Source organism: Platalea leucorodia, assembly GCF_965183815.1.
Source record: "Platalea leucorodia genome assembly, chromosome: 2".
Classification (NCBI taxonomy): Eukaryota; Metazoa; Chordata; class Aves; order Pelecaniformes; family Threskiornithidae; genus Platalea; species Platalea leucorodia.
The window spans coordinates 37,675,031-37,695,584 of record NC_138824.1 but is presented as its reverse complement, the minus strand read 5'-3'; the positions used below and the strand labels follow the sequence as shown (position 1 = coordinate 37,695,584).

Sequence of the window (20,554 nt, the reverse complement as noted above, 5' to 3'; positions counted from 1 at the left end):
ATGGCAAGGGACCCTGAGGCCAAGTGGATATACTGGTTCTTGCTGCATTAGGGCCAGTTTCCTCTTCAGTAGACTAGCTGCAACCAAAGTGTTTACAACTTAGCTTTAGGCCTTCTCTGGACTCTGTGGGTTATCTGTAACCTTTCGATGTTGCTACTAATTTTTTGTAAGGTTGGGTATTTTGTTCGTGAGGTTGTTCTTTTTGTTGTTGTTGTTGTTGCTGGCTTTTTTTTCCAGCTCAATGTGTTTTGAGAGATATGTTGCAGCCCACCAGCGTGGTGTCTCTATAGTACAAAACATAAGTTTTTTCCCTGAAGAAGCCAATAGCACAATAGGAGAACTAGGAGAGGAGTCCTGAAGGCAAGAGATAAACTATTGCTAGGAAGTTAGAGGAAAATATATCCATGATATCTTCCTCAGAAATATTGCTAGGACTATGCAAAGTCTGTGCTTGGTTAAGAAAAGTATGTGTAGTCTAGGAAGTTAGGACTAGGAAGCACTGAAATAGGAAGAAATGAAACCTGTGAAAAAGGATAGACTCTTCTTAATCCATTAGAACAGAATAGACTGTTTTAGTTGGAAGGGACCTACAACGATCATCTAATCCAAAATAGTCATGGTGCTGGCACTTAAAATACCCTATAACTTTTGCATTTTTAAGCTAGGATTAGGGTTTGAAGTAACAGATAATTTAGTATACAGCTTTCTTTGGAGATGTGGTTGTAAAACTTCAATACCTATAAAACAGATATGAAAGAAATTAGCAAAATTCAGTTGAGAATGAGTGAAGAATACCCTGAAAAAATTAGCTTCACTTAAGAAGGAGAGCACAGGAAAAGTAAGTTGAGGAATAAGTATGTACTTCTATGCTAATATCAAACATATAAAATCAAAAAATGATTATGTATGATGCCTCATTTCCCTTTGTGTTATTGATGTATTGGGCAGTTCTGAAACTTGATGGCAGGAAGTGAGTGGAATACAGTGATGTAAGGTTATAAATTGTGTTTAAGACAGAATAAGTCACAGTTGTAGAGAAATAGTGTGAAAAGTTAAAATATAATAAAAGTCAGATAGGGTAAATAGGTGGACCTTGTCAATAAATGCCGTAACTTTTCTAGGGGTTGAAATTCCATCCCCATATATGAAGAGCATTAGAGCAGTTTACTGATTGCTTAAAAAGGATAGTGATGATCTTAGGAAATGCAAAGGAGGATCTACACATCGTCTTTTTCAAGCATCTCAAAAGCTGTAATCCTGCCAGAGAAGATGTAGATTGTCAATATGTGCCAAGAAGATAAGCCATAGGCATAAAGGTAAATTGGTTCTTTGCATCAGTTTTCTCTAGGGAGAACTTCAGTTGACCCCACTGTGCAATGTTTTGAATAGAAGGATGATCTCAAGTGAAGAAGTCAGTAGAAGTTTTTTTTAAATAAATAGCAATAAATCCCCAGGAGTAACCAGTGGTCACAAAAGACTTGAAAAGATTTTAAAATGAACTCAAATATAAACCTATTGGACTACAGATTCTTAAATGAACTAAGTTAGCCCAAGACACCAGAGGAATTAGAACTGAAAGGAAGAACCTGAGTTTTTTAAAGGGCTACAAGGAGGATCTGCAAGTCTGGCTTCTCTACCAAGGAAACTGATGAACACTAAATAAAAATAGAACCAACATGTATATATGGGAGACATAATATGATGGGGGAGAGTCAGCATGGGTTTTGTAAAGAGAAACCATCCCTTGCAGATCTATTACAGCATGCAGATAAAGGTAGGGCAGTCAGTAGAGCATAATTAAATTTCCATGCACGTTTCAACAAGGTGTATTAACAAAGACTTCCAAGGAAAGAAAGTTCTTAGGTCAAAAGTGGAATGATTATTTTTTCTGGATTAATACCTAAAAAAAAAAAAAACAACAAAAAAACCCCTCATGTCAAAAGGGAGATACTGGCAGATGCTGACAAAAGAGAAAGTGAACTTCAATGATTATAGAGTAATAGATCTGGAGGAAAAAACATTATATTAGAACAACTGAGAACAACTGTAATTAAAAGCAAGCAAAAAACATAAATAAGTTGGTATTAAATCAGTGATGCTCTCATATCTTGAGTGCTTCCATCACCCCATCTCAAAAAGTATACTGTATAGCTACTGATGTGGCAGAGAATGGTGACAATGATCAGCAGTATGCAATAGTTTCTGCATCAGGGATGTTTTAATAAATTAGGACTCTGAAGGCGGAAAATCAAAAAAGTTAGGAAAATTTATTAAAAATATTTGTAATTTTGTATGTCATACAGGAGGAAAGTTAGGAACATATTCATTGTGTCTTATAAATAACCAGGGTTCATCTCACGTAAAATACTGTCCAGCAGGTTAAAACATACTAACGGAAATGTTTTCTTACACAGCAAACAATTAAACTGTAGCATTTACTTTTAGGATGTTGTAGAGGCTGAAAATGTAAATGAATTTCATATAAGGCTTAGGTAGTTAGCTGAAGATAGTACGTCTGCAGCTATTAAACACAGTAGTCCAGAGGTAGTTTTAGCTCAGAAAAATCACTAGCATGCAGACTGTTAGAAACTAAATACTACATCAGTTGAATTATCATGCTATACTTACCAAGTTTCCTTCTTGTTTTCCCTAATCATTGGGTATTGACTGCTGTCAGAAACAGGCGAAATGAATAGTTGGTCTTACTCAGAATAAATCAGTACAGGTAAAACCAGCCATACTACATATTTCATTGTATTAGACTATTCAAATTCAGTACTTTGAACAGTAAATATTATGAACAGGAATAGTTTGCCCTCACCTACTTCCTCTCCCAGCAGACAGGCAGTAATTTCAAAACAGTAAAGTTGCATATAGTTTCTAGTAATGTCTGTGAACACACTAATTAAAGAAGCTCACTTTTAGAACAACAGGAACTTCAATAAATTACGAAGCAAAAAAGGTTTGATGTAAAGGTTAGATAATCCTGCACAGCATGATGAAGCCTGGACTTGTCTTTACTTTTATTCCTATGACAAGGAAAGCTGAATGATGCTGATGTCTTGAAAGGCATGCAGCTCATAAAAAGAAACCAGCAGGAAATATGAAAAAGGAAGGATGGTGCTTTGTTGGAAATAATTTTTCATCCTGAGTACAATTATGCTCCATGGACAAGCAGGCTATTACATCCTGTCGCTAAATATCACAACCCAAAGGCCCCTAATGAACTGATTAGCATTCTTGTTTCTTTAGGAAGTCAGATATGTGCACAGTTGGTGCACTCTTTTATTGACAAAGTCTATAATTATGAATATTTCTCTATATATTAGATTGTGCTAGTTTGTCAGTTGTCTTATGTATACTAGCTGAAAAGAAATCATAGTTATTCTTGCAGTTCTTCTGTTTGCTTTAATTAGGAAAGTCAAAGAATATTGAATTGGTATTGATCTAGAGTATTAAATCTGTCGAGCGAAATGTTCAATAAAAAGCACCGTGAACAAAATACACTTGTACGCTCAAAATAAAAATTTAATGGGTTTATGGAGAGTGTTTAAATTGCATATTAAAAGCTTAATTAAGTAATTTAGTCAACATGCTCTTTATCAGTCCAGCTTGCATCTCATGATTTTCTAAGCAGCAGCTGAGAAACTCTTGACAACTTTCAGCCTACCACTGAACGTATTGTTGATGGTGATTTTCACAGAAGCTTATGGAACTAATACTTGAGAGACAACAAGTTGGTTGCTGCTTTTCAGCTAGGAACAGACTCCTTTCTTTTTGATCAGTTCTCTATTCCTGTTTCCTTGTCATTTAAGTTAATTTGTTGACTTTGCAAAAAGAGAAGGAAGGAACAGCACTTGCCCAAGTCAGAGCCTGATTGAAGTGAGGTAGAAGAAACCCATTTCATCTGCAAGGAAGAGACTGCATACTGTCTCTAAACTGTCAGTTACTTAATCGGCCTCATGGTTTGAACTTCCCTCTGTGCAACATAAACTGAAGTTTGTAAGATGTCCTAGCATCCTAAGGACTTTGGAAGATTACAGAATGTTGTGGTTTTACCGCAGTCAGCAACTAAGCACCACACAGCCACTTGCTCATCCTCCCCACCCCGGTGAGATGGGGGAGAGAATTGTTAAAAAAAAAAGTAAAACCCATGGGTTGAGATAAAGACAGTTTTAATAGGATAGCAGAGGAAGAGGAAATAATAATGATGATAAAAAGAGTATACAAAACAAGTGATGCACAATGCAATTGCTCACCACCCACTGACCGATGCCCAGCCCGTCCCTGAGCAGCGATTGCTGTCCCCTGGCCAACTCCCCCCAGCTTATATACTGAGCATGACGTCATATGGTATGGAATAGCCCTTTGGCCAGTCTGGGTCAGCTGTCCTGGCTGTGCCCCCTCCCAGCTTCTTGTCTTGCAAAAAGACTCAAAGTCTTTTTGCACTAGTCATTGAAAAGTTTGCCGTGTTTTTATGGAGACTGTTGCTGGCTAGTGTAGTGGCAGTCTGAGTTCCATTTTGAAGATTCTGCTAAAATATATGCAGTATCTATGTACCTGTTAATCTTTTGTTCTTATGCAGAATCACATTCCTTTTTTGGATTGTCTACACTTAATACATAGGTTAGCTTGTGAAAAAATCACAAGCCGTGAATATGTGGTCTTTTAAGGAAATGTTTGGTACAGTTTAACATCATTCATTATCTGCTCTAGGGTAACAGCTGCTTTTACTTGGCTTGATACCCTGCACTATATTAGTATTTTATATAGCACAATGTATTAAAATCAGTATAAACTTCAGACAAGCAATTCACTATGAAAAGAGCTGCCATGAATATGCAAGACCAAACATACAGCAGTTAGAAATTTTGCCACAGATACTGCTTGTCTCAGCCTTGCGTTGCTTTCTTGTTCCATTAATGAGCAGAATGATGATCTGTAGTCCCATGAGTCCAAAAAGGCAGTCCATCAAGTGAAGCCAGTTTGGAAAAAGTTAACAAATAGCTAACTTTTCCTACCACCTGTGTTGCAGCTCTGCTGTACTTCTGTCTTCATTCATCCAAAGACAATGAATTGTGTAGCTGATAATGCATATATATCAACCTGTTCATAATAATTACAGTTGGGATTGCTTTACTCAGTAGTATTCCCTGTTGTCTCCAGTTTAGCTGCTGCTGGCTAACAAGAGCCATATTTAAGGAAAAAAAGAAAGGGGACTTATTAAAAATACCAAAATTGAAGCATGGTCTCAGTAGAACACCAAGAGCTTAAGATTTCCCATAATGCACCAGATGGAAAATAAGAATCTCAGGATTCATCATATCTGGCATTGAAATACTGGATAGTAAGCCATCTTTCCAGAGTGCTGCATTTTGAGTTTAAAATTGTGCATGACATATTCAAGGGGAGTCAGTTTTAACAGTATAAACTAAGCAGCCTATATGGACTGTAATAACATAGCTGTAGCTTTATCTGTGTCTTGCAGAATATCACAGAAATTTTGTCTCTCTCACCTCCCCCCTCCCCAGCTCCCCCCACCCCCAAGTTTCCCTTTCAGGATATACTCTGGCATATCATTCATTTACAAGACGAAGTAACATTTTTGTAGTAATTTTAACTTTTTTTTTCTTTAGGTTTTTTCCTTCCTAGAAAACTGAAGGAAGTTACTGGAATGTTTGATGTATGGCATTTATACACAGTGACAACAAAAAAATGTATCTAATTTTCCTTTACCCTTCCACTCTGTGGAAATCAACAGCCTCATAATTGCATTTTTCGCAATTAGTGTAGTTTTCCCTAAGTTCTGTTAACAATCTAAGAACCACAAATAATAAGTATACTAAATTGTAGGATCAAAAATAAACAGGATGTAGAAATGCTTCTTTCTAGTTTCACTCAGCATTAATTGTACTGTTTTCCTTTATTACAATTTGTTGTTTTGGTTTGTTTGGGTTTTTTTGAACTGCTGACATTTCTTTTGATGGTCCTAACTTGTGTTTTGTCATGTCTTGTTTCTCATACTCCTTTTTTTATTTAATATTTGGTCAGCTGTTACATACTAGCCTGTCATCAACTTTCCTCACTGTCTCACCGATAGCTTTTTAACATCCTTAAAAATTTTAAAGAAACTCAACTCTGAAGGTAGCTTCCTGTAAGCTTTGTGTGTCTTAGGAGCCAAGCAGAGGAAAGAAATTCAAATTGATATGGAAGAAAAAGTGGGCCAGCAACATCAGTTCTCTTTGAGCTGTCGCTAGCCAGCACAGGCAGTCTGAAGCTGCTCATGAGCTGCATCTTGTGAAGTCAATAGAAACATGGAAGGAGGCTCATGCTGGCTAAGGAGCCTTGTCAGAGGACGAGAAAGTCCGAAATCAAGTAGTTGTTGGGGGGTGATGGAAGATGTACCATTTAAAATCATGGAAATCTAGACTTTGTTAGTCCTTTTCTACAAGACTTTCTTAGTGGAGACTGTTCTGCCCTTACAGACTTGGCTACTAGCCATCCTAGTGACTAATTTGAATGTTGTGAAAGTGCATTATTTATTCTTTCCTGCATGTGTCTGAGAACATTATTATATGACTTTTTGGCATGGATTCTAAATCACAAAAAGAAAAGCATTAACTGCTTACTTGGTATTTTAAAAGCAACGTTAACAAACCAGAAGGACATTTAATAGTGAAATTCAAATGGGATTCAGCCTCTAAAGGAAACTAAGAGAAGAGTGCATCACAAAAACCCTGAAGGGCAAAAGCACTCACTCAGCAGTAAATTGTTACTGTGTATTTAAAACAGCATGGCAGACAACAGTTCTATTTGTCTACATTTTTATGCACTTGATTAAAAATCCTGTGTTTCATAAAATAAAGTGACCGTAGTGCATGTATCTGTAGTACGAAGTATACAAAGACAGTAAATTCTCTTTTGCAATGGTCAGGGTGGGCAATTGGGAGTAAAGGTAAAATTGTCATTTCTTATCTTTTGTAGTCTTTCCTGCAGCAGGAAAATAATGGAACATAAATATTTGTGTAGCTACCATTCCATTAAAGTAAACACTTTATGAAGCTGTCCTACATAAGGAAATGGCTACACACAATATTTCTTCTTTGAGCTTCTTTGACAAACTATATTATTAAAATTCTTGAATAAACATAGGTTTCTTATTTCATTTATGTTATGCAGTATTTTGGTGCTGTTTATAAATTGTCTTTCTGTTGTAGAAGTAGTTCTGTTGTTTTCACCTCTAATTTAATTAAGTTGTACTGACATTGCAAATAGCCTTAAAAAAAGCATAAATACCTGATGCAGCCATCAGGAATAGAAATGAATGCATTGCTGTTGCTACAACAGCATTTAAAAAAAAGTGGTTAAGATGAAGTTTTTAATCTTTCATGGTTTTTACTTTTAATACCGCTGTTTATTAATATTTCTATTTTTACTCTAATTTTAGTAGGAACTATACTAGTTCTTAATATATTAAAAATATTCAGGTTAGTTATTGGTATCTGTACCTAAATTCCATATAATTGTAATTTATATACCTAAACCTTTAGCTTTAATGAGGAGACAGTGATGCTAAATAAACTACATAGGCTCTTGAAGTTAGGTTAGTCCCATACATTTCATTTCATATAAAATTGCATGCTAATGGAATAATCTTTATATTTAAAGTGGCTGAGAAAATTTGATGAAAGCGCCCTGATTTATTCGTAGGCCTGATATACAGAGTAAATACTCGGAAGCATATATGACATGGGAGGAATGATTTTGATACTTCATTTGATGCAAGTGAAAAATGTGTATGAACTACAGATCAATGTTAAGTAAAAACTGTGGGTTTGACTGGATTTACTGAGTATTCTTGCAGCCTTAACAGCAGTGTACAGCTTTCTAGTTCATGCCAGAGAAGATTTTCAGAAACTTTCACGGATGCATGAGAACATGGAAAAACTCTATCAGAACGTGATGGGATATTATGCCATTGATCTGAAGAAAGTTTCAGTGGAGGAGTTTTTAACAGACTTAAACAACTTCAGGACAATGTTCATGGTACAATCTGTTTATTTTATGCCTAATGTTTCTTAGAGATTATTTTTGTAATCAGTTACTGAACAAACTAAAAATAATTTTCTTCTTCCTCAAATGGTATCTGATACTCATATCAGAAATTTTACTTTGCACATCCTAAATTCTTAGGATATCCTTAGGATAATGGAGTTTTGAATTATTTTTTGTGGATTATTCCAGTCTGAAAGAATTGAAAATTTCTAATAGCAATGAATGTAATTTAAACTGAGCCTCTTACATGTGTGTATAACCTGAAGGGGAAAAATCTGAAACTCTACCTTTTTTACATACAACTGCATTTTCTGTTTAAAGGATGCTTGTTATTTATTTAAAAATAAATATTCTAACAATTATTCTATATTTATAATGCACACTCTTCCCATGCAGAATCCGGACACAAGATTTTATTTTGTTTAATTTTTCATTTGCCTGCAGCACTTGATCAATGTCAAAGTTTGCATCTGTAAGCAGGTTCCCTGCTATGGAAACTCAGAGCTCCTTATCCTCGCTTAAAAAAATAGCATATTTTCCTCAAACTTTGTCTATTTCTAAGGACCTTTAATTTTTGTGACAATAGATTGTCTAGGATTTTAGTTTTTTTGCATTTTAAATGCTTACTTTCTTGTTTTCCCTTTAAAAAGGATGATCTTTGGGGGGAGGGGTTATTTTATTATTATTTTAAAATTTTGAATTATATTTGAGAAACAGACATTAGGCTGATCCGGGTTATTGTTGGGTAGCTGCTTTTATATAGAGCTCAGAACATAGTTATAAGGATAATTCAAACTCACTTGTTAGTTAGCAGAACTTTGCCTTAGAGTCATCTAAAATAGCCATAGATGTGGAGGTTAGCTCTGTCCTTGTATCACAGGGAAGCATCTGTATTATGTATACAAACATTTGCACATACTAGCTCCTCAGAAAAGCTTGAGCTGTTTTGGAAATCTAATTTTAGTTTTTTAGTCCAAATGCATTTTCCTTATGCTTACAAATCTTAATAATAGGGCGGCTTCTTTTTTTGTGTGTTTTTTTGGGTTTTTTTGTTTGTTTTTTTTAATTATACAGAAATGTGATTTAAGAGTTTTAACAAAAAACCTTTCTGAAAAGTGAGGTAGAAATTTCTCAACAGGGTATTTCTTTATATGTTTGGAGTTGATTATATATAACTATGAACAGTCTTCTTGGCAAATTTCAGGATAATCAGATGTTCTTCAAAATATTGCAGGTTGTTTTACCATTGTCAATGTAGCTTTTCTGGAAGAAGGATGATTAACTTGATGATATACTTCAGAATACATACTCAAGACTGGTATATCCCTCAAAACAATCAAACAACTTCAGGAAAGCTCATGGCTATATAAGTTCAAAATACTTTTATAGAGCTCTTATTTAGGATTAGTGGGGATTGCTGTCTTGGTGATTTATAACTATGTTCAGATTCGGTGAAGTTAGCAGGCCAGGGAGAGGTTTCTGCTTTTGTGTGGAGGTTGTGGTTGGTTTAGGTTGTTTCTTTTTAAGCTTTCTTTGCAAAAATAGTTTTTTTCTCTTGGATTCTGAACACTTGGCTGCTAAGCAGCTCTTTCTCAATGATGAAATGGAAGAAAAAAAAGGCAGGTCCCCAATTGTGTATGAATTTATTAATTTGGGTAACTTGGAAAAGGTGACTCATGTCACATCTGGCTACCTATAATTACATAGCTTAACTTACTGGCTACACTCCTGCAGGAATGTTATCTGAGCATGAGCTTTGTGACAAAGTCTGGAGCAGTGATCCAACTCATGCCTATTGATCTGTAGAAAGATTCAATTAGTCTTTTTTATTTTACAATCTACTCCTCATTGCAGCCTGATGCTTATCATTACAACACACTTAAATAAGTTGCTTGCATGTTTCCCAGTCTTGTTTGGTTTTCGCTTGGTCGGTTGGTTTTTTTAATGATTTCAGACATGTCTGAAGGTGTAGATAGGGAAAAATACTTCTTTTGTAGATACTGAGAAAGGGTTTGAAATTCCTATGTCCATCTATTTTGAGGAAAGGACTTAAAATGGAACCCATATTTAGCAAACATATTGCAACATGTAAAGATTACCAAGCTTCTGCTACTGCAGTGTTTAACAGCAAAAAACCTAGAAGGCACAGGCTTCAATCAGAATAATTTTGCTTGGCAAGTTACATATGCCATATTTTTCAACATGGGCATTGATTATGTTTTCCTAACTTGATCAGTGCCTAATTTGAAACTCAGGAGTCTGATTTCAAAATTACTAAATATTATGAAATAGTTGTATTACTTCAATTTCAGATGTTTAAACCACAGTTCCCATTTAAATGCTGTAGAATAAGAATTCTAAATGCTTAGGTTCATCTTGAATTGGAGACTCAAAGAAGTGATTGTGCTTTACTTTACTTTAATTTCCCCATATTTCTTTTCTGTGTCTGTAAAATTAGCACTGATACTAACCCCTGCTTCACAGCAGTGTTAGAAAGATAGATTAATTAATGCTTCGAAACAGTTAGATATTATTGATGAGCATGATAGAAGAAACCTTGAGGAAAATTAATAATTCTGTCTTGCAGAGCACAGTTTGAAGGCTATATGAAAAAGATGTGTAGGTAAGGCATGAAACCACTTATCATTCAATGACACTAAACAAAATATTGAGTACCTGCTCAGTTTTGAGACTTTTTGGAAAAGATTTTTGATATGCCTAGCGTGAGACACCTGAGGTCTTATTTTCAGAATTGTTTAGCATTGGTCTTGATAACTGACAGAAACTGAAGGTGGTTGGCATCCTAGAAAACTTAGCTCAAAAGACTTTTAAATTTAGTTCTGAAAAATAGTTGTATTCTTAAAAACTCCAAAACTAGAAGACTACTGAAGTCACCAGTAGGTGTGGGAAAGTGAAGTTTGGTCACCCGTGTTGTCAAGCAAAGTTGATAATTTACATGCAGTACTTACCTACTTATAATGCTTTTTTTGTTCTCAATGAAAATGTTTAAAACGTTTAAAAAACCATGTTTAAATCTGGAGCCATACACTTCAGGTTCATAGCTAACTTTGGACTGCACTTCAGTGTTACTTAGCAGCTGTGACAGCTATTATTCACACTGTGTGAACACCAAATCTAGAGCACAGTTAGTTGGCGAGATCCAAAAAGTGGGGGAAGCATCCTATCTTCAGTGCTTTAACTCCCATAGTTAAATTCCTGGTACAGTCAGTGGAACCTCTTAGGTATCGGACATCTCTGTTAACCTCCTCCTGTGCTTTCACAGCATCAGAGGTACTGCTAACAGTCTCATTCCTTTCCTTGGAAGGATAGCTTTCTGAAATAAGATGAAGCAGTTGTAGCATTTCCTCGTTTTGTGTTTGTCTACTTGTTAGAATTTTCCTGCAGTTGCAGGGAAGGAAGAGGCCTTGCATCGACAACTCCTGTATCCAAGACAGTACGCTAATCATAGGGCTATAGAAACCCCTTGCTGCTATCGACTCTAGGTTGCTCTGCAGCAGAAACATGACTTAAAGAACCAGAAGACGAGCAACTAAGAGTTTGTTCCATAGGCTCTAGAGTATTTTTCTTTTATATCATGCAAATACTTGAATAAAAATCAGAAACGATCCTGGAAAGCACAAGAAAGAACCCGAGAATGCCTCCATCTCAGAAATTCTAGGCCTTGGCGTGGTATGCAAAAGGTGTATACTTGGGTAATTCTTCCGAAAGGTAACTTTGCATACTGTGCCATATGCTGAATGTAATGCTGCTCGTATATAGCAGATGTGGTCAGACCATGTCTAACTTTTTAGGCCTTTTGAGCAAGGAAGTGTTAAGACTTTTAATCTTCGAAATGCAAACAGTGTGAGAGACAAATATGTGTTCTTCTCAGTCAAGTTTGCGACAATTCTTGGTGTAAACATTTTGCAGAACTTTAGACACCTATGTTTTGTGTTGAAAACACACGGAACATGTAGGATAGGATTTGACTCTAGGGCATAGACCTCTAAACATTGGCACCTGTATGTGACCTCGAGTGTCTAATCTCAAGAGATGCATACTCAGTACAGTTAGTGGAATTTGGAGACCTATCTACCTGATGTCTCAAAGGAGACCTAACAACAGAAGTGCCTAGTATTCTGGAGAGGTGTCTTAAATGGTATCCAAGACATCATCAGCCTGAAATTTTAAGTTATGACACGGAACTTAAGGAAGACCAGTGTCCTGCTAGAGAAAGGCTGGAGGCAAGGTGTGATACTCCAAAGCATCCAATTTACACTGGATATGAAGGTGTGAGCTACTAAATCAATTGTGATTGATCAGTGTGATTAGAAAGGAATAGACACCTACATTTGGATGACTGCAGTCTGAAGCTGAGTCCTACTGGTATTATTTTGGGGGAAAAAGTAGATGCAAAATAGAAATTTCTTTGGTCACTCTGTCAGAAAAGTGTGTCATTTCTGCCAAAATTGTTCTTGTGCTTGAGTCCCATTTGAGTTTTACCCAGCAGTTTCTTTTACAGAATACCCAGTCTGAAAATCAGCAAATAATTTGTTAAAATTAATTCAATCCAGAATTTTAGCATTTTGTGGTAGGCTTCTCCCCTCCTTCCCCAATATCAAGAAAATTGACAGAGGTGACTCTGGAGAAGACACTGTGGAAGTACAGGTTTGCTTTGTTTAAAAAGTCAATTTCATTGTCATTTTTCATGACTGAAAGGTTATTCTTCTTCAGTTATCAAAGACAGGTATTTCCTCACAAGATTTATGTGATGAATTTTTTTTTCCTTCCTTTGGTCACTATCTATTGCAGTGATGCTACAAACAGTACCTGTGCAAATATTGCTGTAATCCACATTCATCTGTGCTTTGTAGTACTCTTCAGTCCATTCTTACATTTTTTATTGAGTGCAGGCTGAACATTTTCCTGCTAAAAACAATATGAGACATTAATTATCCTTGTAAACGTACAGCCTCTGCCTCAGACCTTATGAAGATGTTAGCCATTTTGTAGGAGGGGACACTGATCTATTGTGAAAGGTGAGATTTTTGTGTGTAACTGCATTTTGAAAAGAGAAACTTTATGCAATGAAGAACAGGTGCACTTTACATTTAATGCAAGCCACAGTAGAGCACTGGGAATTTACCAGTGTACATATCTAACCCTAAAATAATGAAAAGGTAATCCTAAAATAGCTTTGTTAAAAAATTATTGAATGTGACACAGTTTTTTTGCTTAATGTCTGAATATGCAAAATAATGATTTAAAAACTTTGAAACTCTTAGTTCCGTTTTGGCTTCATTGGAAGCTTTGGAGTACTTAATTATAATTCAAAATAAACAATATTGTACAGGTATTAACCAGAAGACAAGAACTTATAAACCCAGTGAATTAATGCATATATGGATAAGAATAAGAAAAATGCATAGCTAAGTCACCCAAGCAGCCTTGTTTTGCTTGGTATAGTGGCAGCATGAGAAAGAATAAATGTTGAAACTATTCTAGAAATACAAATAGTAACATACTTACAGTTTTGTAAAACCAGGTTGTTTGAGTTCTTTCTATATTAATGTGTGTATTCTTAAGCCTTATTTCTTGCTGAATGTACAATCTCCATTTGCGGCCAATTAGTATGCTTTTAGTGTATTTAGTCTGAATTTTCTTACTCTTCTGAATAAAATGTACTAAATATGGAATGTAAAATATTTATATGGCTTGATAAATTAAGGTTAGTTAGGAGATGTGATCTTAAAGCTTTTTCTTTGTTTTTAAGGTTCAGCTTTGTTTTTGCTAAGACTTCAGTTTTAATGGAACTCTATTACTTTTTTTCATAGCAAGCAGTAAAGGAGAATATTAGAAGAAGGGAAGCAGAAGAAAAACAGAGGCGTGCTAAAATAGCTAAGGAGAAAGCAGAAAAAGAAAAACAAGAGAGGCAACAAAAGAAAAAACGCTTGTTAGAAATGAAAACAGGTAAGTAATAGAGAAAATGCATTTTATCTAGTGTTTTACTGGAAATAAAGCTGCTGTTTTTTCACTATCTGAATGTGCTATGAGAAAAGACAGAATAAATGAATGATTTTCACCTGTTAAAGTTTACAGCAAAGAGGTTCTTAAATTTTGGGTTTTTTAATGAGTTTCTCTAATTACCTGTTTTCCTCAAGATATTTTAGAACTCGTAATGCTGCCTTGTATTTTTCCATTAGAATATATTGAACCTTGTGTGACTAAGTACAAGTTCAGTTATTCTGAGAACCCCTTATGTTACCAGAGAACAGACATTTTCCAAATCACAAAGCCATTTTCTTTCTTTTAACTAAGGTTCATTTTTGTTCTTTTATGAGAATAAGCCCTTCCTGAAGTACTCTGGATTTTTCTTTGAGTATGTTAATTGTTATTTCAATAGGTCCCTATTGGAACACCTTAAAAGAAACCTCAGCCATGCATTTTTAAAGTTACTCATTTATGCTGTGTTGTCTTTTGTACCAAAAGAGACGGTAGACACTCTAAGTTCTCTGTTACTAAAAAAGATGTCTGATGATCCTCTATACTGCTATATTTTATCCCAGACTGAGCTTCTGGAATCCTTCAGAATGATACATGACTTACTGTGTAAATTTTCGTGAGCTACTCTCATTTTTTTTCTGAGCAGATCTTGTTAAACAGTTCCCCACTCAAACCCTCGTCGGCACCTTTGGCATAAATGATTATCTGTCTCTTCCACGTTTCACTAATAGCCAGAGTAGGTGTGTTTAGTTTCAGAGATTCTTCAAACCAAAAGTCTTTGATTTATTTTCATAAGAACATCCGTGTCTTGAGGTGTGAGACTAAAGCTTTCTCTTAGGATGGGAAACCAGGTGGCTGCCCTCTGAACACAGAATTTCTAGTTCTTTAGAAGTAAATTCAAGACCCAATCAGAAAACTACAAGTGACAAGCTTTTTAAAGCTCACAGAAGATAGAGGAGGCTGCAGAAGACTAGGAAGGGGTAAAACCGGTATCTGTATTCATGCATGACTGGAAGTGTTTCGAAAGAGGTTAGATATTCTTCTCTCAGACATGTTGTGTGTATGACTGATAGTGCTTTGGATGGAAAATTGATAATCTTTCAGGGAAAATTAAAGCTCCTCTCAAGTCCTGTTCTTCATAATGTCATGTTCAGGCTTTCCAGAATACAGGAGCCAGTGTTACAGACTTCTGAGTCATACCGAGATGCATACGTAAGACAGTGGTAGTTAAACATACTGCTTCAGCTAATGTAGCGGAGAACTATGTACTTGTCATCTACAGATCAACTAGGTCATTGAGTAAATAGCTGCTTTGTCTCTTAGTAGCTTGGGTTTTTTATTAAAACATGTAAGTGTACAGAAAGAAGTTTCTTGCTCTTGTTATCAGCCACTTAAGGTTCAGTCTGGAATGACTGATCTAAACAGCAGATGGGAAAAGATGATGTTAGGATCACCTGAAGCTATAAATGTCTTGAGTCTGATATTCACTAAATTGGCTACTGATGAGTTGTTTTCTGTTCTGCAGAGCTCCTTGTAAGGTTTCTTGTGCTTGTTTGCAACATAATTTTAGAAGTCTATTAGAAAACCCAGATTCTGGCAGTGCAAAGCACCTGTGGTAGATTTGTTTGTCAGAAAGGACAGTAACAACAATATGACAAGTAGAGGTTTGGTTGTTTTTTTTTTTTAATTTTGGCATTCTTATCGAAACTCTATTTACTAACTGAAGAGGCATAATGTTGCTCTGATTCTGATGGAAGAGTAACACGGACATTCAAAATCTTTTTCCTTTTTTTCCCTAGCCTTAACTAGTTCATTGAAAGTCTGTCTTCTCATTAAGAATCCGTAAATCAGTCACAAACTATTTATATTTGACCTGCTGACAAATTTCTAACCAGGTCCTCCCTCTGTCAAAATACCACAACACTCTTACCTGGTGTGTGACTATGGAGTAACTGATTTTTGCTGCCTATGATTTCTTTATATGGTGACTAGATCAGATGTTGGATTTGTAGGAACATTATTTCAATTATTGCTTGAATGAAGTAGCTGAAAACTTATTGATGTCACCATCCTAGAAAATATTTTCTGGGATTCAAACAGGTGCATACTTGAAGAAGAGAAAAGTATAGAGCATATGTACTAGCTGGTTCTTCAAGATTTTTTGTTTTCAGTGAAGACATCATAGTGTACTCTGCATTTCTACTCTACATTTTTCAGAAACATTGCTTTTTAACTGAAAATGACCTGAAGGTTAGGGATGCCTGTGTATCACTGTGCTATATGCCACTTTGGAGTTTCTTAACTGTTTCTCTTAAAAAAGAAAACCTACCAACCCTACTTTACTGGACTGACAATCATTAACAGCACTGGTTGTGCTAATAACTTATTCTTATGCATTATTTTTCATTAACACTACAAATTAGTTCTTACTATCAATCACTACCACTACATATTCAAAGCAGTCAGTCCTTAACATCTGTGTCCTACATTTGATGTGAATACAAAATCCTATGGAGGTGATGCTGTGGAGTTGGCAATGAATGATGGCTACCAGTGATGGGCTTAGTTGACAAGATGACATTGACAAACTCAAGAGCTCTTCTGCAAGGAAAGCTAGAACTGAAGTGGGTACTTTTTCCTTCTCTACCATCTTCTCTTCCCTTCCTCAGCCAGTTTGGGATCTTATTGTTTTATAAGAAGGTTTAGTTTCTAGACAGTTCCTGACCCTCTTGTCTATCCCTAAATTACACGATGCAAAAACCTTCAGGGGGTGTTAATTCCCTAGGTCACAGCAGTGCTTTCAGCTGGATTTTTTCCCTCTGCTTAGCTGCTGCTTCTATTCTTAATGTAATAGCAGTCTTTTCACAGTGCTTGAGGTTGTGCTTTTTTTTCAGTGACCGTTAATTGGCCATTAGTGACTTGTTTACAGTCCTGGAGTTTCTGCTTTCAGCCTGTGCCCATAACGTTCAAGGCCTGAGCTGCTATCCAATGCTTAAACAGGATTTATATCATCATCCTAAGCTTGTTTTGTTAACCACTGGTCTCATTTACAACACAGACATTTAACCTGTCCTAGATTCTCCTTTGTTCTTGAAGTCCTTTTCTTTGTATTTCTTCAGCTTTCATCTGCTTTTGGAAGTTATTTGAAGAGTAGGGTTTTGTTGCCTACGGTGCCACCTTCTGCTGCATAAGGTGGATTCATTTCTTCACGTAAAAATGACCTACATAATGCTGCAAAATTTTTAGCTTTTTGGGGGGTATTGCTGACTTTTTTTGCATTCACAAAACCCTAATAAATTAAAAAAAATATGTACAAAGCCATAGATTTTATGAATATCTATCAAATATGTGAGTTGAGCCAATAACTCGTGTGTAGCGCATTAGGCCTGTATCATACCAGGTTTGCCTAGCACTACACAGATGTATTGAAACAAAAGGAAAATGATCTGGAACTAAAGATAAGTCCTGATTTTTAACTTAAACTACTTTTGGGAGGGGAGGGGAAATCCTGGGTGAATACAATAATTTAATCACTAGTAACTGACATTTACTGCAGACATGAGATCTGAGGTGGTCCACAGCATACAAGCCTTCTCACGAACTGTAATAGTCTTCCTTAGCCTGTGTTGTGCCTTTGATACACAGGTGACAACTTAACCACCTAGATCACAGCTTACACTCTTGTCATCCATACCTCTGCATCAGACTGCCTTTGAAATACTGTTACACCTTGTCCAGTATTGATATGGTAATTTTCTAAAATTAGATAAATATGTATAGCGTGTGATAAATCTTCATAATGTTTTCAGTTTGAATTTTTTTATATTTCAGATGTCAATAATTATATCAATGTTTTGTACATTGTAAAATACGTGTAGTGTTTTAAAAATATGTAGTACAGCATCTTTTTAGAAAAGCTTAACATTTTATGTAGGCTTTATAATATAAATTTGGACCTCTGCTAATAAGACCAAAGATTTTTGTTATTTATATGGAACCGTTTGACTTATTCTTTTGCAAGTATTTTTTTGAGATTTGGACCTGAAGCCAATGTCAGATTCAGATCTCTGTAAATTGTAGTTTGCTAAAATTCTCAGTCTCTACTGTACGTCTTAGATAGTGACACTTGTGTGTCCTAATGATCACAGCTCAAATGGGACTCTGATATAAAAGGATGAGAGTCTTAAGTTTACATAATAAAAATATCAGCTCCATATTTTCCTTTCAGCTCCATCGTAACCTGAAAAGTATGTGGAATTCATTAAAAATTTTGAATGTTTAAGCAGTGAATGATACTTGGTATTTTGAAATTTATGATAATAAAATCTGTCCTCTAAATACTCTCTGGGATACAAAGTGATATTCATCATGAGATGCTTTGTCAATAAGATTGCTTTATTTGCTTCTATGAAGCCAGTTCAAACTATCACATACTATCGTTCCAAAGGTAAATAGCCAGTGGAAGGGGATCTTTATGTAAATGCCACTTGTCTGCATACTATTAACATTCAGATACATGCTTTCTCATGCTTTTCAGATTCTCAGTAGAAAGCACACCAATCAATTATTTTGATCTTATCACAGTGTAAAGAATTCTATAACTGTGATAGCACCAGCTAAATTTATTGTAATATAATTGAGAACTCCATCATTGTGGCATCTTCATTGTGTCTTACTTTGAATACTATTTAAGTAACAAGCCACTTTCATCAGTGGTTATTTACAAAGGCTGCCCTTTCTTACGCAAAAGCAGTGAAGTGATGCCAAAATGATGTCTTAAACATCTGATTTCCAATCTAGAGTGTTAGTTTGTTTTCAGTTGTGTTACTCAGTTTCACTTTCATCACAACTAACTGGTTTTAAATCCATGTTCCAGTTCATTTAGACAGTTATGACCTTATTTGCAGTCAATTTTGCAGTATTTGTTTTTGCAGCGGTTTTATATTGTTTATCTGGTTTTGGAAAAAAACATTCATGTCTCAGAAACTTGCTAGGAGTGTTTTAGGTTTTGGTTCTTCAAACATTTACTACTTTATTACTGTCTGCTAAGTTGTGCAATATGAATATTTTCATTGGTTCCGTAGTGTTCTGCAAAACAAAAGGACACCATGGATCCCAGCACTGACAGTTTAAGCAATGAAAAGAGTAAACGGAATTAGGTAATTAAAATTCAGATTCCAACAGATAAAATGCGTGCCTTTGAAATACATTAAAAAATCCCCAAACCTACATATATTAGTAGGTACCCTCAAAGACCCTATTTTCCCTGCCTAGCTCAAGTTCATAAGGCCTCCATTTTATTAATGTCTTCTCACTGGGAGAGGAGAATCAATACTTCTTAATAGTATTCCTTTCCTCTGGGGGGAGTGAAGGACTGCAAATGTCACTGATTATAAAAATCCGCTCATGTTCCATTCCAACTAAGATGACATCAGTAGTTTCTAACATATGTTGATAATTTGTTGTTTTAAAATGTCTGCTGGGCTACTTTCCTGAAAAACACAAGTTTTGGACAACAGTAGGTTTATTGCTAGATTTTGGGCATTTAGGTGTACGTTTTGTGCAACTAAATTTACCGTGATGGGGACAAAAGATCAAATAATGCTATATATGAAAAAGTCCTGAGGGTATAATATTAACATCCAACAAGTGTTTTGTGTAAGGGCTCTCTTCTCTAGGGAGTTTCCCCTTTTGGAATTTCAAGTGCTCTTCATCTCTCCCTGGTGATGATAACTCTTTCCAGTTGTCCCATGACTGCCTCCACTTATCCTCAAATTGGACCCTCTTCACCAAGAGGATTCCTGAGGTCACTTTTTGTTATTTAAATTTATTCTTAAGGATCACTTTTATTCTGAGGCCAGTGGGGAATAAATCTGTTCTATAACTATGAGACATGTAACTTCTTCCTCTTATGTTAAATAACAATGAGCAGAAAGAACTGTGGAACCTTATAGAGTTGCCTACTCAGTACTTACTTGTGTTAATACTTACTGGGCAGTTGACAGCAAGCTCATGACAAGCTTGGATAATTTTGCTTTATGCCCATTAAAAAAAAAAAAAGTCCTATATATGAGGAGCAAGTTGTGACAGACAATGACCACAAATTCACTGGAAAGGAGATGTCACCTGATATGTCACTAAGTATGGAGGTTGTTTTTCAGCTGCAATTGTATTGTTTTGACAGTAAGGTATAACTCTTGGTAAATTACTGAGAACAGATGTTCCCTCAAGAATAATTGCCACATTTGTACTTGAAAATGATACAGAGAATGATAAAACACAGGTATGCTCAATTAAAAAAAAAAAGTCTGGCCTGAAAAACAATGTGTGATACATCTGCAGAAGCCACAGCAAAAGATGAGATACAGCAAAACCTCATCAAGTCTCACACTTTAGGATGTTAGGGAATTAGATGTTTCTAGTGCAAAAAAGTAGACCTGATCTGAATATATATTAATTAAAACCCAACAAGTAATAGCCACAAGTCATGTTCTAA

At 35.6% G+C, this 20,554-nt stretch overlaps 1 protein-coding gene across 1 annotated transcript in view; it reads left to right on the top strand.

The window, feature by feature from the left end:
• Positions 1 to 20,554, top strand: part of DIAPH3 (diaphanous related formin 3) — a gene marked incomplete at both ends in the record, with an annotated part of 259,224 nt that overhangs the window by 162,539 nt on the left and 76,131 nt on the right. The window contains 2 exons of the mRNA XM_082303926.1: positions 7,884 to 8,046; positions 13,890 to 14,025. Of these exons, the coding sequence (XP_082160052.1) occupies positions 7,884 to 8,046; positions 13,890 to 14,025 (299 nt within the window). The remainder of the gene's footprint in view (positions 1 to 7,883; positions 8,047 to 13,889; positions 14,026 to 20,554) is intronic.